The sequence below is a fragment of the Macrotis lagotis genome, chromosome X (genome assembly GCF_037893015.1).
Source record: "Macrotis lagotis isolate mMagLag1 chromosome X, bilby.v1.9.chrom.fasta, whole genome shotgun sequence".
Classification (NCBI taxonomy): domain Eukaryota; kingdom Metazoa; phylum Chordata; class Mammalia; order Peramelemorphia; family Peramelidae; genus Macrotis; species Macrotis lagotis.
The window spans coordinates 681,507,076-681,521,857 of NC_133666.1; the positions used below are offsets into that span (position 1 = coordinate 681,507,076).

The 14,782-nt window shown below is 42.4% G+C and overlaps 1 protein-coding gene across 1 annotated transcript in view; it reads left to right on the forward strand.

The window, feature by feature from the left end:
- The first annotated feature begins 4,599 nt into the window (after window positions 1–4,599).
- Window positions 4,600–14,782, forward strand: part of TMEM233 (transmembrane protein 233) — a 41,836-nt gene continuing 31,653 nt past the window's right edge. Inside the window, exon 1 of the mRNA XM_074200892.1 lies at window positions 4,600–4,785. Within this exon, the coding sequence (XP_074056993.1) occupies window positions 4,600–4,785 (186 nt within the window). The remainder of the gene's footprint in view (window positions 4,786–14,782) is intronic.

A 14,782-nucleotide genomic window follows, 5' to 3' on the forward strand; every position in this document is an offset into this window, starting at 1 on the left:
ATTTTGTCTTTAATAGATAGGAGTGCAAGGAGTCTTAAGTCCATGTTTAAAATAAAGAAACTTTAGTTTAGAGAGAAGTAGCTTGTTCCAGGTCACACAATGAATTAGTGTGAGGGATGGGATTTGAATTTAGTTCTTTCCTTATTCCAAATTTAGAGCTCTTTCTACCCTATCTCTACAGCTTCCAACAGTATTATGGTATTCTTTCCTATTTCTTATTAATCATAGCTAATATCGAACTAGGACTTGAAGGTTTGTGAGTCATTTTACTCACATGATCTCATTCAATCCCCAAGATGTCTCTTTGAGGTGAGCACTTTGAAACCGATGGATTGGTGAGTTCATCATTGTGATCACTCCCTTCAATTGTCTAGAAAGGTGCTTTTTGTCATTCTAGGATTCTGCTGTTCTTAAATGTATCCTTTCCCTCTTCTCTGAACCAGTGAGATACAAGACTTTGATCAATGAATCAATCAATCAGGAGTTATCACTAAGTACCTACTATGTTCCCAGATCTATGTTAGGTCCGGAACATACAATCCCTACCTTCAAAGAGCTTACATTCTTTAGGGGTAAACAACATCCCCACATCTCTCTTGATTCCATATCTAATTCTCCTTCTATCATACATCATAGTCTATCTCTGCCTCCATTCACTATCCCAGGTGTTTACAACTATAATTAAATGCTACCAAACATAGACCTAGAGTTAGAGGAGACCTCAGAAACAATCTAGTCCAATCTGCTCATTTTATAAAGAAATGGAGGCCCAGAGGGGTAAGGTAACTTTATAGGATCGTAGGTCTTTAATCTAGAGTTGAAAGGGATCCTCAGGTCATAGGACCATTGATCTTAAGCTTAGAACTTCTAGGATCTAAAAACCTTCATTTTATAAATGAAGAAACCCAGATAGATTAAGGGACATACTCAAAGCCACACAGGTAGCAAACATCAGAAACAGGATCTGAACTCACTGCATTACATGGCCTGCAGGTATTTCATTTCCATGTTCATGAACTCTGAAATTTCTTTAATCTAATCATCATCATTTTCCCTTTGTTTTATAATGCCCAACCCTGTCTATCCCTGACTATTGATGATGATATTGTCCTTCATTCTCAAAGAAGACCATGCCATCATCGGAGGTGATGTCATCACAAGCAAATGAATTGGATTTGAGTGAGGGGTGCTGTGCTAAGTCATCAGTCTCCTCCAGAGACATTTGGATCGGTCAGATATCAGGATAACTGGAGAAGGTCTTGGATATGAGACAACCATTAAGTGACTTGCCCAAGGTCACATAGCTAGTAAGTGTCAAATGTCTGAGGTTGGATTTGAACTCCTGTCTCCTGATTCCAAGACCAGTGCTCTATCCACTGCAATACCTAGCTGCCCTGGTTATTACCCTTGCACTGGCTACTTTCTTCCCTTCCCTTTCCCTTGTTGAATTATTTCCACTCTACTGGAATCCCTTGTCCTTTGATCTAATTGCAAATGATGCCAAACCTCAAACTTGTGTTACTCCTACCATCCACCTTCTTTGCTCCTATTCAGTATTGTTGAACAAGGCTGGAGAAAGTCATGAAACCATATTGAATCTACTACAAATTGAATGTTACATGATCTCAACTGAGCCCTCACTGCTGTAGGGCAATCCTTTTATGCCTCCCTGATTAATTCAATAGTCAACTCACTAGAGAATCTTTTCTCATCTTTGTTATCTTTCCTCACACCTTCCACGGTGCCCCTTCCCCCACTCAGTTGAAGATCTTACCTCAGACTCCCTTTCTCATCTCTTCCACATTTCAAATCATCTAAACAATGCCATCAACTCCTTCTTCATCCATGTCTCATGCTAAAGAGTATCATTCCTTCCAATGCCTAGCAAAAAGACTGTTACATAGTAAGCATTAAATAAATGTTTATTGATTAGGTGATCCTGTCTTCTCTAGCAAATTACTTCCTCTTTCATTCCATCACTTTCACTAATCTTTCATTTCTTGTCATCTATTGACCCCCTCTTGCTGCTTACAAAAAGCATCCAGATAAGGAGCTACTAGGTAATGCAATGAATAGAGCACCAACCCTGGATCAAGAAGACCTGAGTTCAAATCCAGTCTCAGATACTTGATACTTTCTAGCTATATGACCTTGAGCAAGTCACTTAACCCCATTGCCTTAGAAAAACATCCAGGTTGGTACTTCCCTTTTAAAAAAATCATCATTATCCATCCATTTCCTAAAACTATCATTAAATACCTCTCCTTCTTTTCTTAGTTAAATTCCTTGAGAAAACCATCTACATTCAGTCTCTCCACTTGTTCTCTCCTTCTGCCCTCCTCTAAACTCTCTGCAGTCTGCTTTCTGACCTTATCATTCTACTGAAGCGACCTTCTCCAAAGCTACCAGTGATCTCTTAATAACCACATCTAAAGATCTTTTCTCAGTCTTGCTTCTGATCACTCTGTTGCCTTTGACTAGGTTGATCACCATCTTCTGGATACTCTCTCAGCTTTAGGCTTTCATGACTCTGCTCTATCCTGCTTCTCCTCCACAGTGTCCTTGACTGTATCTTCATGCAGATCACATCCACACACCACAGTTACTCTCCAAGGCACTGTCCTGTCAGTTCTAACTTCACAATATCTACCATAGACCTTTCCTTGCCGCTCACCTGACCATCATCCTAATACAAGTTCTAATCACCTTTATGTGTAGCCTATTAGGTGCCTCAAGCTACCTCCTCTGCAATCCATCCCCTCTGCTCTTAAAGCATGAATCTGACCATGTGATCTTTTGAAAGCCTGGACCTGGCCGTATCATCCCCTCTCCCACTCACAGGCTCTGCTCACAAACCCCAACATCAAACATAAGGTCCTCTGAGCTTCATAGTACTTCAACAACATTGCCCTCTCCGCCTTTTAAATCTTCTCTCCTACAAAACTCTACAACCTTCTCCACAAAAGTCTGCCATCCAGTGACACTGGTGACATTCTGCATGCACAGTGCTCCATCTCCCAACCCCACAAGTTTGCACCAACTGTCTCCCATGCCTGGAATTCTCTCCTTCCTCATCTCCCCATCCTGACTTCCTAGCCTTCTTCAAGGCTCTGATTCAGTTCAATTGCCTCTTTCTTCAGGAATCCCACTCCTCCCTGCCCCCCAAATCCCACCCAGGATATCTCCTCTGAAATTTAAAATGCACATATTTTATAGGTACAAAGTTCTGTATAGTGCCTTTCTCATTCAAATGTTAGCTCCTTGAAAAGAGGGACTTTTCAATTTTATTTTGTATTTTTTGTGTCTTTCTTAGCATCTAATATGCATTCAACAAATGTGCGTTGATTGACGATGTCACAGTTAGGTTTGGGTTAGATGTGCAGTCCACAGGGCTCCTCTGGTACCTTGATAGAGGGCTGGAGTCAGTTGAGTTGATCAACCTCTGAACATAAAGAGACCCCAGGCCACATCTGCTAAGCCTTTCTGTAACCTGGGGAATATTAATTGATCTCTCTCTCTCTCTCTCTCTCTCTCTCTCTCTCTCTCTGAAGCCTTTGTCTCTGGGTTTATCACTCTCTCCTCCAGCTCCCTTTCTTAGTGTTCTTCTTTTGCCCTTTCCTTGTCCTTCTTTTTCTCCCTCTCTTCCTCTCCCCCCACCACCTCCCAAACTTTGATCAAGTATTTCTATTTCTGTCTGTCTGTCTGTCTGTCTCTCTCTCTCTCTCTCTCTCCTCTGTCTCTCCTCTCTGTCTCGTTCTCTCCCTTTGTCTCTGTCTCTCTCTCTCCCTCCCTCTCTCCTCTCAGTGACTGTTTCTTTGTCTTTCCTTTTCTCCCTCTCTTCCCTTCCCCACCACACCTCCCAAACTTTGATCATGGATTTCTATTTGTCTCTCTCCTCTACCTCTCAACTCTCTGTCTCTGTCTCTCTGTCTCTCTCTCTCTCTCTCTCTCTCTCTCTCTCTCTCTCTCTCTCTCTCTCTCCTCTCTCTCCCCTGTCTCTCTCTGTCTCTCCCTCCTCCCAGTGACTCTGTTCTCTCTCTCTCCTTACCTCTCCTCTCCCCCCTCTCTTCCTCTCCCCCTCCCAAACTCTAGCCAAGCACCGCTCTTGCTCTTGGCACGTCTGCTTCCCCTGTGCCTCCTCTCGCCCCCTCCCTCCCTCCCTGTCTCCGGGTCATTTTCTCTCCTCTGTCTCAGTTTCTTTCTCCCGTCGTCTCTGCTCCCTGTCTCTCTCTGTCCCAGAGCGTCTTTGAGCTCCTGCCTCTGCAGCCCTCCCGCCAGCTCCCTGGGTTTCCCTCTGTCTCGGGGGCAGGGAGCTGCCCCCTCCCCGCTCCCCTCCCGCCCCGCCCCCTCCCCCCTTCCCCAGGGCCGCTGCGCCCTTGACTCTGGCTCCCGGAGGAGCCGGGCCCAGCCGGGACAGGAGAGGAGCGGCAGCGGCGGCAGCGGGAGCCTCGGCAGCGGCGGGCGGAGGAGGGATGCGAGGTGAGGTCACGTCTCCCCTGAGCCCAGCGCCGGCGGTTCAAAGCTTCTCCCCGAGCCCCCGGCCAGAGTCGGCCGCCGCCGCGGACCTCCCGTGCTGCCCCCGCCTCCCAGGCCTCCCCCATGTCTCAGCACCGCCCCAAGTCGGACTCCAAGCGCTCCTTGGACGGCAGTTCCGAGGCCCACATCGAGGATGATGTCCCGGAGGAGGAGATCCAGATGCCCCCCAACTACCTGATGCTCACCATCCTCTCCTGCTTTTGCCCCGCGTACCCCATCAACATAGTGGCCTTCGTCTTCTCCATCATGGTGAGTCCGGGCACGTCTGGGGCCAGCGCCCCCCGCCCCGAAGGGCGGATCTGCCCCGGGCCGCCGCCACGGCAGCCCTTCCAACCCACGGACGGACGGACTGACGGACGGCAGTGCTCCGCGGCTCATTATTGACCAGAGCAGCTGGCCACGAGGCGACGGGTGGCAGCGGGGTGAGGCGCTGCCAAGCCTTGTCCCGGGACAACCCTACTACCTTGGCCGGAGCCTCCGGCTTCTCTCCGCCTCCCCGGGTCTGCCCTGCAAAGCCACGATCCCCGATCGCCCTCGCCGGCAGGCCGGTCCCTAGCCCCGGCAGGTAGGGCTCCTCAGCCGGGCAGCTCGCCCCAACCCCTGGTTGGCCCTGCAGGGCCAGCTGTCCCAAACCTGGTTAAATAATGTCCGTAGCCGATTCCCAGAGCGCTTTACTCCCTGTAAGGGAGAGTATTAGAAGGAGTAGGGGGGTTTGGTTTGGTTTTTTTTTACATTGCAGATAAGTCAGCCGAAACTCAGAGAAACTAAATAATTTGCCAAAGGAATATCATGGTGAATTGGAACCCAAGATTTTTGATTCCAAGAACCATGCGTTTCCTATCCTCTGCATCTCAACAGCTAAAAGGTTTTTTTTTTATTGTATATCTACTTTTGGCAGAGGGAAGTTGCTGGGTCTCCCTCTAACACACCTGCCACCCCAAATCTGAAGTGTCTGCCTATTCCCCATCAGTAACAGTGGCAAACTGAAGGCTCTTGCTAATGGACTCCTGGGAGGGGGAAATTAAGCCAGATTTGCCAGACTCCTCTTTGAGCCCCCTGTTTAATTGCAACCTTTTCCCAGGACTCTGTCTGAAGGTTTGGGAAGTCAGCCAGTCCCTGCCCTTGCCAGAGCTACCCAAAATCTTTGTGCATATTACAGCTTAAAAAGAAAGCTAAGATGCTACTTTTGGTCTCTCTGAGTGGGAGACTTCTGGAGAGGCACAGATAACACCAAACCAGGAGATCAGAGATGAGAACCACAGTGATAAACCTGGCAGGGTCCTCTTCCTGACTCTGAGGTGTACAATTACAATATCAGAGTATTTCTCAGAATCTCAGAGTTGGAGAAGACCTTAGGGGCCATATAGTACAGCCCATGCCTAGGCAAAAAGCCCCCCTACAACATGCCTTGCAAACAGTCATCCATCCTTGGAAAATCCAAAAGTTGCCCCCTATTGAATCCTTTTGTAGCATTTTTTTTTGGTGAGGCAAAGGAGTTAAGTGACTTGCCTAAGATCTCACAGCTAGTATAAAGTATCTGACAGCAGATTTGAAAGCAAGTCTCCTTGACTTCAGGGCCAGTGCTCTATTCACTGTGCCACCTAGCTACCCCTACCTTTTAAAATCTATACCACCAAACATAGGTGCTACTTTCTTCAAACCATCTTCCATACAGCTACTGAATTCCTAAATACGCATCTCAACATAAATCAATCATAGAATTTAAGTTAGAAGGAACCTTAGAAGCAATCAAGTTCATCTCTGTCATTGTCAGATAAGGGAACTGAGGCTCAAAAAAGTTAAGTGACTTGCCCAGAGTCTCGAAGTAAATATCTGAGGCAGGATTTGAAATCAAATCCTTCCTAACTCCAAACACAGCGTTCTAACCATTTTGTCACCTGTTTTATCCTGTCTCTAAGATTAAAAAATATGATAGGTCTGACTCAAATAGCCTTTCACAATAAGGTTCACATATACCTTTCCAGTCTTTGTGACTGCTGCTGTTACTTCCCTTTATGTGTCCTAGCAAAAATGATATGGTAATTATTCCCCTTATAAAACTCCCATTTCCCACCAATTCTTTCCCTCAGAACTGGATTGCACTCCTTCCCCATCTCTATCTCCTGGGGTTCCTAGCTTTCAGTTCCTTCTGTTTCTAAAAAAAAAAAACAATTCAAGTAATAGACCCTATACATCCCTTTTCCTGATTGTCACCCCCCCATTGTCAGTACCCTTTCTCTCTTGATAATACTTTCTATAAATCTGAGTATTCCGTGTATTATGCTCAGTCATCTCCCTTTAGTAAAACAAACTCTGTGAGAGCAGGCTCATTCCCTGTTGACTTTGTACAGCCAGTTCCCAGCCCAATACAAAATATACCTTAATTTTATATATATATATATATATATATATATATATATATATATATATATATATATATACACCTCAAGTGCTTAATAGATGTGTATTGAATTAGATCTTTTGCTTCTGCTTAAAACTGGAGCTTGCCTGTGGAGGGAGCATACAACTGAAGCATATTGACAGGCCAGAAGAGTGTAGAGGGGGAAAAAAAAGGAGAGAACATCATAAATATGAAGTGGTTGTGAAATCTCCCGACACTTTTCTCTTGTTTTTCTCTTATTTTATTATAATATGGGATAACTAAGTGTGTATCCAGTCTCAGACACTTACTATGTGACTCCAGGCAAGTAATCTAACTTCTGTTTGCTTCAGGTTCCTCATCTATAAAAAGGAGCTAGAGAAGGGAAATGGCAAACTACTCTAGTATCTTTGTCAAAAACACTTTGTGACCCTGGGCGAGTCATTAGACCCTGTTTGCCTCAGTTTCCTCATCTGTATAAATGATCTAGAGAAGGAAATGCCAAACCACTCTAGTATCTTTGTCAAGAAAACTCCAAAATGAGGTCAGGAAGACTTGGCCAGGACTGAACAAAAACAAGCATTATAAACACCTGGGCTGATCGATCCGAATTCATTGGGAATTTGTAATGAGTTGAGCTCAACTTGCTCTCTAGTTAGTTTCACAGGGTTTGAAATCATTAAACAGAGTACAAAAGGATATTCTAAACCATATTTCCCGAAGAAAGTTTAAAATATTGAAAACAACAAACTATGCATTATTTTCAATAATATGTGAAAGATCATGGAAAATTGGATAGGTGCCACAATACTGGAGAAGGGTAGATGTCCTGATTTCCATAAAAGGAAAGAGAATGGGTTGCAAACTAGTGAGCTTGACTTTTGTTCCTGAGGAAATTCCGGAATGAATACCTCAAGACATGGTTGGCACACATGCAGAGAGGGAATTACAAGGTCAACATGGTTTCATCAAGAATAGGTCATGCCAGACTAACCTCATTTCTTTTTTTGACAGATTACTAAACTAATATATGAAGAGAGTACTGTTGACTATAGTTTATCTAGATTTTTGGCAAAGCCTTGATAAGTTATCTCGTTCTATTTTAACATGCTTGATTCTGGCCACACTACCTTAGAGCCAAGTCCATCACATTTTACCCCTTCAGGGTTATCTGGTAAGGGAAAGGATTCCCTGTCATCTACTCAAGCCCCCATTAGCTATGTTCCTGGCATTCTTGGAGGATCATTAACTATCACCTCAGTTCCATTTAACCCCTACTCATTAGATTTTTTTTAGAAAGGGATGTTTATCTTAAAGATATAGTAAGAACAAATATTAAAATATTTTCCCCAAAAATTCTTTGGGGCATAGTCCCCCCCAGTACTGCAGAATACTGGGTTGGAAAGGAAGAAGGGGTGATGACTAGTATCACAGTTTCATTCAATTTCTACATAGCATTAGTTCCACTCATTTAAATACAAAGACAACAGGGTTGGCTTCTGATGGGTTGGCATCTCCATACCATGCTCCTTAGGGCAACACAGTGGGCTTTCTGCAATGTCCTGCCTGGACTCCAGTTCCCCAGACTCCATTCCTTTTGCCTAGAAAGGAAAAGGATTTAAAAGTCCAAAGACAAAGGTCTGCTTCTCTGAGCCATGTAGCCCAAAGGTTAAGGAAGGAGGTTACCACTGCATGGTGTGAATGAAGGAGTCCTTCACCTTCAAACTTCAAATAGAAATGCCACAAAAGCTTCTCCAGGTGCTTAGTCAATTTGTTTCAAAAATGCCCAAAGTTCCCACAAGGCAGACAGTAGGAAAAAGTTTCCCACATGGTGGGTTAACACAAAATGTTACTCATCTTTCAGTCTCCAGTGTCTCAGAAACAAATAGCCAGTGTCTTTCATGTGAATGAGGCTATCTTAGCAAACTGGTGGTTTCTACATATGGGCTCTTCCCCCATTCTTGTGAAGAGGATGAAATATAAATGCAGAGAGTTGAAAAACTGGTTGGATGGCTAGACCAATAGGCAGTTGTTAATGATTCCATGTCAAAATGTAAAGAAGTCTCCAGTAGAGTACCTTAGGGATCTATGCTTGACCCCATGTCGTTTAATTTTTTTTAACGTGATGAATTAGTCCAAAATGCTATGTTCATAAAATTGTCAGGTAATCCCAAACTATGTATAGCTAACAATACATGGGGAGTAATAATAAGCATACAAAAGAATTTTACCAGGCTAGAGCATTGGATTGGATGCAATAACATGAAATTCAACGGGAAGACATGTAAATTCTTGTAGTTGAGTACAAAGAAGCACCTTCACAAGTATAAGTGAGGCATATTTATTTTGTTTTGGGGAGGCAATTGGGGGTTAAGTAATATACCCAGGGTCACACAACTAGTGAATGTCTGAGGCTGGACTAGAATCCAGGTTCTCCTGTTTCCAGGGCTGGTATTCTTTCCACTGCACCACTTAGATGCCTCAGGTAGGGCATATTTAGAGAACAACTGTTCAGATGAAGATCCAGGGATTTCAGTGGACGACAATCTCAATATGAGACAGCAGTGTGATGTGGCAGTCATAAGAATTAATGCGATCTTGAGCTACATTGAGAGAAAACTATGAAGGTGATGATCTCTCTGTACTCTACCCTGGTCAGATTGCATATGGAGAATTGTGACCAGTTCCTGAACTAGTTGAAGGAAGAAGGTGGAAGGAAGAAGTTGATAAAGTAATTGTTTCTTAACAAACAAGATGGCAAAGGGGTTTGAGTGTACATCATATGAGGGTCACTTGAAGGAACCGGAACATGTTTAGTCTAGAGAAGGGAAGGGCTGAAGGGGATAGAATAACTCTTCAAGTCTTTGAAAACTTGTTGTATAGAGGAAGGATTATCCTTGTTCTGCTTGTTCCCACGGGGAAGATGTAGTAGCAATGAGTAGCTATTGCAAAGAGATAAATTTAGGATCGCTGTCAAGAAAAACAGTCTAAGAATTTGAACCATCCAAGCCTCTTTGGAAGTAAGGTACATCATCTGTAAAACAAAGTGTGGTTGGGAAAAATTATCTTTAATGTCCCTTTTATTTTTGCCTAAAAGGCAATTGGTGGTGCAGGGGATAAAACCCTGAATGTAGACATATGAAAACCTGAGTTCAAATCCAGCCTCAAACACTTATGAACTGTGTGACCTTGGGCAATCACTTCACCTCAAAAAAACTGTTTTCCCATCTGTAAAATGAGGATAACAATAGCACCCACCTCAAAAAAACTGTGGGGATCAAATGAGATATTTGTTGTGGTTGTTCAATCGTGTCTGACTTTGTGACTTCATTTGGGGTTTTCTTGGCAAAGATACTGGGGTGGCCATTTCCTTCTCCAGATCATTTGACGGATGAGGAAACTGAAGCAAACAGGGAGAAGTGGCTTGACCAGGGTCACACAGCTAGGGAGTGTCTTGAGGCTGGATCTGAACTCGGGGAAGGGGAGTTTACCTGACTCAGGGCCCAGTGCTTAATGCACTATAGCACCCCCCACCCTGAGATACCTGTAGAAAGAGCTGAATATTGGTATGCAGTGGGTGTTAAATAAATATTTATTTTCTCTCTACCTCCCTGTTATGACTCTAGCAGAGGACAAATCGCAACAGACTGGAAAATTTCATGACCAGTGGAATGAAACATTTCGTCTGCTGTCCTAGGTCCTACCCAGCTAGATTCTGTTGTGACTATGGACAGAACAGGATGCTTTTCAGAGCCATAAAGTTAGAAGATTTGGGTTGGAATGCCTCTGCCATCTCTTCTACCTTGAGCAAATTAACTTCCTTCTCTGGGTCTTATTTGCCTCATTTGTATAATGAAGAAATTGGACTCAATGATTTTTAAAGCTCCCTTCTAACTTCAAATCAATAGATCAATCCACAAGTATTAATCAAGCATCCACTATGAATTGAGGACTATGCTAGTCACAGAGGCTTTTGAAAAGATCCAAGGACTTACATTTTCTTGAGGGAAACCACATGTACACAGAAAAGTAAATACAAAATACATGCAAAATAAATGAAAGACTATTTTGGAGTAGGGGTGGGGGAGGTGTCTAGGTCATTTCCAGAAAAACTGAACATAGGAAGTGGCCCCTGACTGAGTTGTGGAGCCAGGTACACAGTGATGGTGAAGAAGGACTGCATTCTTGGCATGAGCCACAGTCAATGTCAAGTCTCAGAGGCTGGAGATAACATGGAGCATTATCAGGGACAGCAAAATGACCTATAATATGAGCAATGATAATAATAATGCTTATAGTACCTGTATCGAAGGACAGTTTGAAAGAGAGCACTTTGTAAGTGTGGTGGTGCCATAGAAATTTTGTTGAAAAAAGGAACAATCACTTCTTCCTCCAGAAATTGATTTTTAATTTCCCAAGTATTTTTTCCTCATGAGATGGAGTTGGTACTCTCCAAGTGACTCTGAAGTGCTGAGTTTCAGATGGAGGTCATCAATATTTGGTTTCAGCCTTCAGGACCAGGCATAAACCCAGAAGGCTCTGACTAAGGCTGGGATACATAAACATATTGGAAACTCAATAGACTCTAAGTATCTTGTTCAGTTTTGTCAGCCACAGTGTGGTCACTATCTCATTTCCTCTTTCCTATGTGTCTTTCTGCCTGCTTCTCTCTGTTTTTATCTCTCTGCCTCTGTCTATCTCCATTTCTGTTTCTGATTCTCTGTGTTTGTTTCTGACTCCCTAATTCCATCTCTGTTTGTGAATCTATCTCTACAAATCTCTTAGTTTTGGTCTTTTCATTTCTCTGCCTCTGTCTCTTAGTATCCCGTTTTGCCTCTGTCTCTCTTAGTCTCTTTCTCTATCTCTGTTTCTCTGTCTTTCTCTACTTCTGTTTTCCCCCTCCCCATCTCTTAATCTGTATCTCAAACTTCCATTCAATCTTCCTCTCATCTTCCTTCCTACAAGGCTTCTCCTTCGCCATGGCATTGATATAGTAAAGAGACTACATTGTACTTGGGGAAAGAAAGACCTGGTGTGAAATCCAACTCTGATATTTATTAGTGATGTGATCTTTGACAATTCCATTTCCTCACCTACAAAATGAGAATAATGACTGTAGCACCCACTTCACAAGGCTGTCATCCAATGAGATAATGTTTGAAAAACACTTTGCAAACTTTAGATGGCCATCTAGATAGCAGCTCTTAGCATTATTCCAAGAAAGACAAGCTCCCAACCCACAAGACCCTTTTAACATCTTTCCTTCCCTCCTATGCCTCAACTCGAAATAACAGTTCTCATTTATATAGCACTTTAAACTTTTTTTAAGTGTTCTCTTTGAAATAATCCTAAAGGGCAGATCAGATTACTTATCCTTGTGGACAAGATGAAGAGACCAGTCACTCTACCTCTCACAACCTCAGTTTCCTCCTCTGAAAAACAAGGATGATAATGAACCTCATATTACCTACTTGTCAGGGTCATTATAAGGAATAGTTATTTTCACTGTTAAATGCAACAAAAACTTCAAGCTATTCTATTAGTATTATTATTATCATATCTTCATACCTATAGAAATAATCCTTAGCTAAGTCATTATATGATTATTCTTTTTATATTTATATTAACTACTAAAATATAGCTAAAATAACTGTTTTAGTTTAATAAAATAGTGATCATTATTATTAATATTTTATGAAGCTAGTTGCATTGGGAACTGATTATTGTACTGAATTGGGTTAAGTTGGATTGGGTTACATTGGCTGGGTTGGAGTAGATTGAGATTAAATTGGATTGGTTTGAGTTGGGTTTGGGTTGGGTTAGGTTGGTATACTTAAGGGTCTGGTGTTTATTCTTCCTTCTCAAAGAGAACCATGACATCAGGAAGATGATGCCATGATTTGCAAGTGAATTAGATTTAAGTGAGAAAGGGCTGTCACTGACCTCATTCTCTTCTCCAGTGCCATTTGAGCCTTGTGGCAAGATATAGCTCAGGATGACTGCAGATGGTCCCCACCCTAAAAGGAAGTCAGTCAAAAAACACAGAAATTTGTTCTTGGCCCTTTACTATTGAACATTTTTTATCAGTTTCTTGTATTAAAGAATAGGGTATGTGATTATCAAATATGTAGCTACACCATCATTTAAAGAGCCAGTCGAATCAATGAATTTCAGTAAGAATCAAAAATTAGCACAATCAATTGTAATAATGGCAAAATAAATATAAAGAAAATTAATAGGGGTAAATGTAAGACCTACATTTGTTTTAAAAAATAAATTTCACAAGGACAAGTTGGAGCCAGTTGCAGATAGACCATAATTTTTATGAAACAGATCTTGGGATTTTTTTAGTAATGGAAGGAGGACTGGTTCTGGTCAGAGTTCTTGACATCCATGGGTCTCAGTTTTCTCATCTGTCAAATGAAGGAGTTAGGTAAGATGACCATTAAGGTGTTTTTCAAGACCTATAAATCTAGGAAGTCTGGAAGCCTAAATGGAAGACAGAGCCCAAAGTTCCAATGTCTATGACCATGCTATTTCCTCCAAGATAAAGGTAAACAGGGTGAAGTAACTTGCCCAGTGTCACAAAGTCAATACATGTCTAAGATCAGATTTGAATTCAGAAAGATGAGTCTTCCCCACTCTAGACCCAGCACCCTAAATATTCATGGTGCCACTTAGCTACAAATATTATTGCAATACCTTTTGCCACCTCATGGAATCTGAGTTCTATGCTTTCTATTCTAGTTTTACAAGAGTCTATTTCTTGGGCAAGGTTTATCACTTCCCCCCAAACTCTTTATTCCCCCTTATAACGCATTTCTCAAGATCTTTTATTTCATTGTTTATCTCTTGCTTCAATTCTTCTACTTGGCATTTATATAGTACTTGTGGAAAATCTAATTTCTCCCTTGATTATCTCCTTACAGTTGGGGAGCTTTATATTTGCAATCATTTTTTAACCAGTTGGTATGTTCTTTGATTTATTCATCCCTCTAGATTTAGTTCTTGAGTTGGGGCTTTGTCACCCTTTGGGTGGAGTAGTTGGCCCTGTTCATTCTTTTCCTGGCTTCCAGGAGTACTTGCTCTTAGACCCCATAGATCTTTGAAATTCATTGTGAAGAATCTTCTTGTCCTTTCTGAAATCTCAGAGCAGAGTTTAGGGACCTCAGAGCTTGTGACTTGGTCAGATCACTGCAGCTCCATGCTGGTCACTACTATTGATGGTTCTAGGGTTCCTGCCCTGGAGCATTTGAGAGGGAACTTTCAGTTGCCTCTAGATGCAGAGCCCTGCAGGCTTCCCATGTCTCTGACCTCTTGGGTTTTGCTGGGAAGCTGCCTACTTCCCCATTGCCTTCAGAATTCCAACTGATCTCTGCCAATCTGACATCAAAGAAGTCACCTACTGTAGTTTCTCATTGGACATTTTCATTTTTATTCTTTATGCACAAACTGCAGAGTTTTGCTAGAATAAGTATGTGGGATCTATGCCATCTGCCTCATGTTCAAGCAAGGAGGTTCTTAACCAATATTTATTCAGGAAGATTTTTCTCTGAAGGCAGCATGGTATATTCATAGAGGACTTGGAGTCACAAAGACCTAGCTTCAAATCTTGATTCAGATTCTGTTTGAGTGACTTCTTAGTCCCCTGGGACCTCAGTTTCCTCTTCTGTAAAATAAGGGGGTTACATTCAATGGCCTCTAAGAACCCTTTCATTTCCAAATATATGATTGTATAATTTCTCTGGTTTCCAGAGTGGCTAAGCAACCTACCCAACATCATCGTGTGGATCTTCAACCCAGCTTCAGATCTCCTAAGTCAAGGTCAAATGCTCCTCCCATGGTAGCCTGCTTCCATCAAAGAAC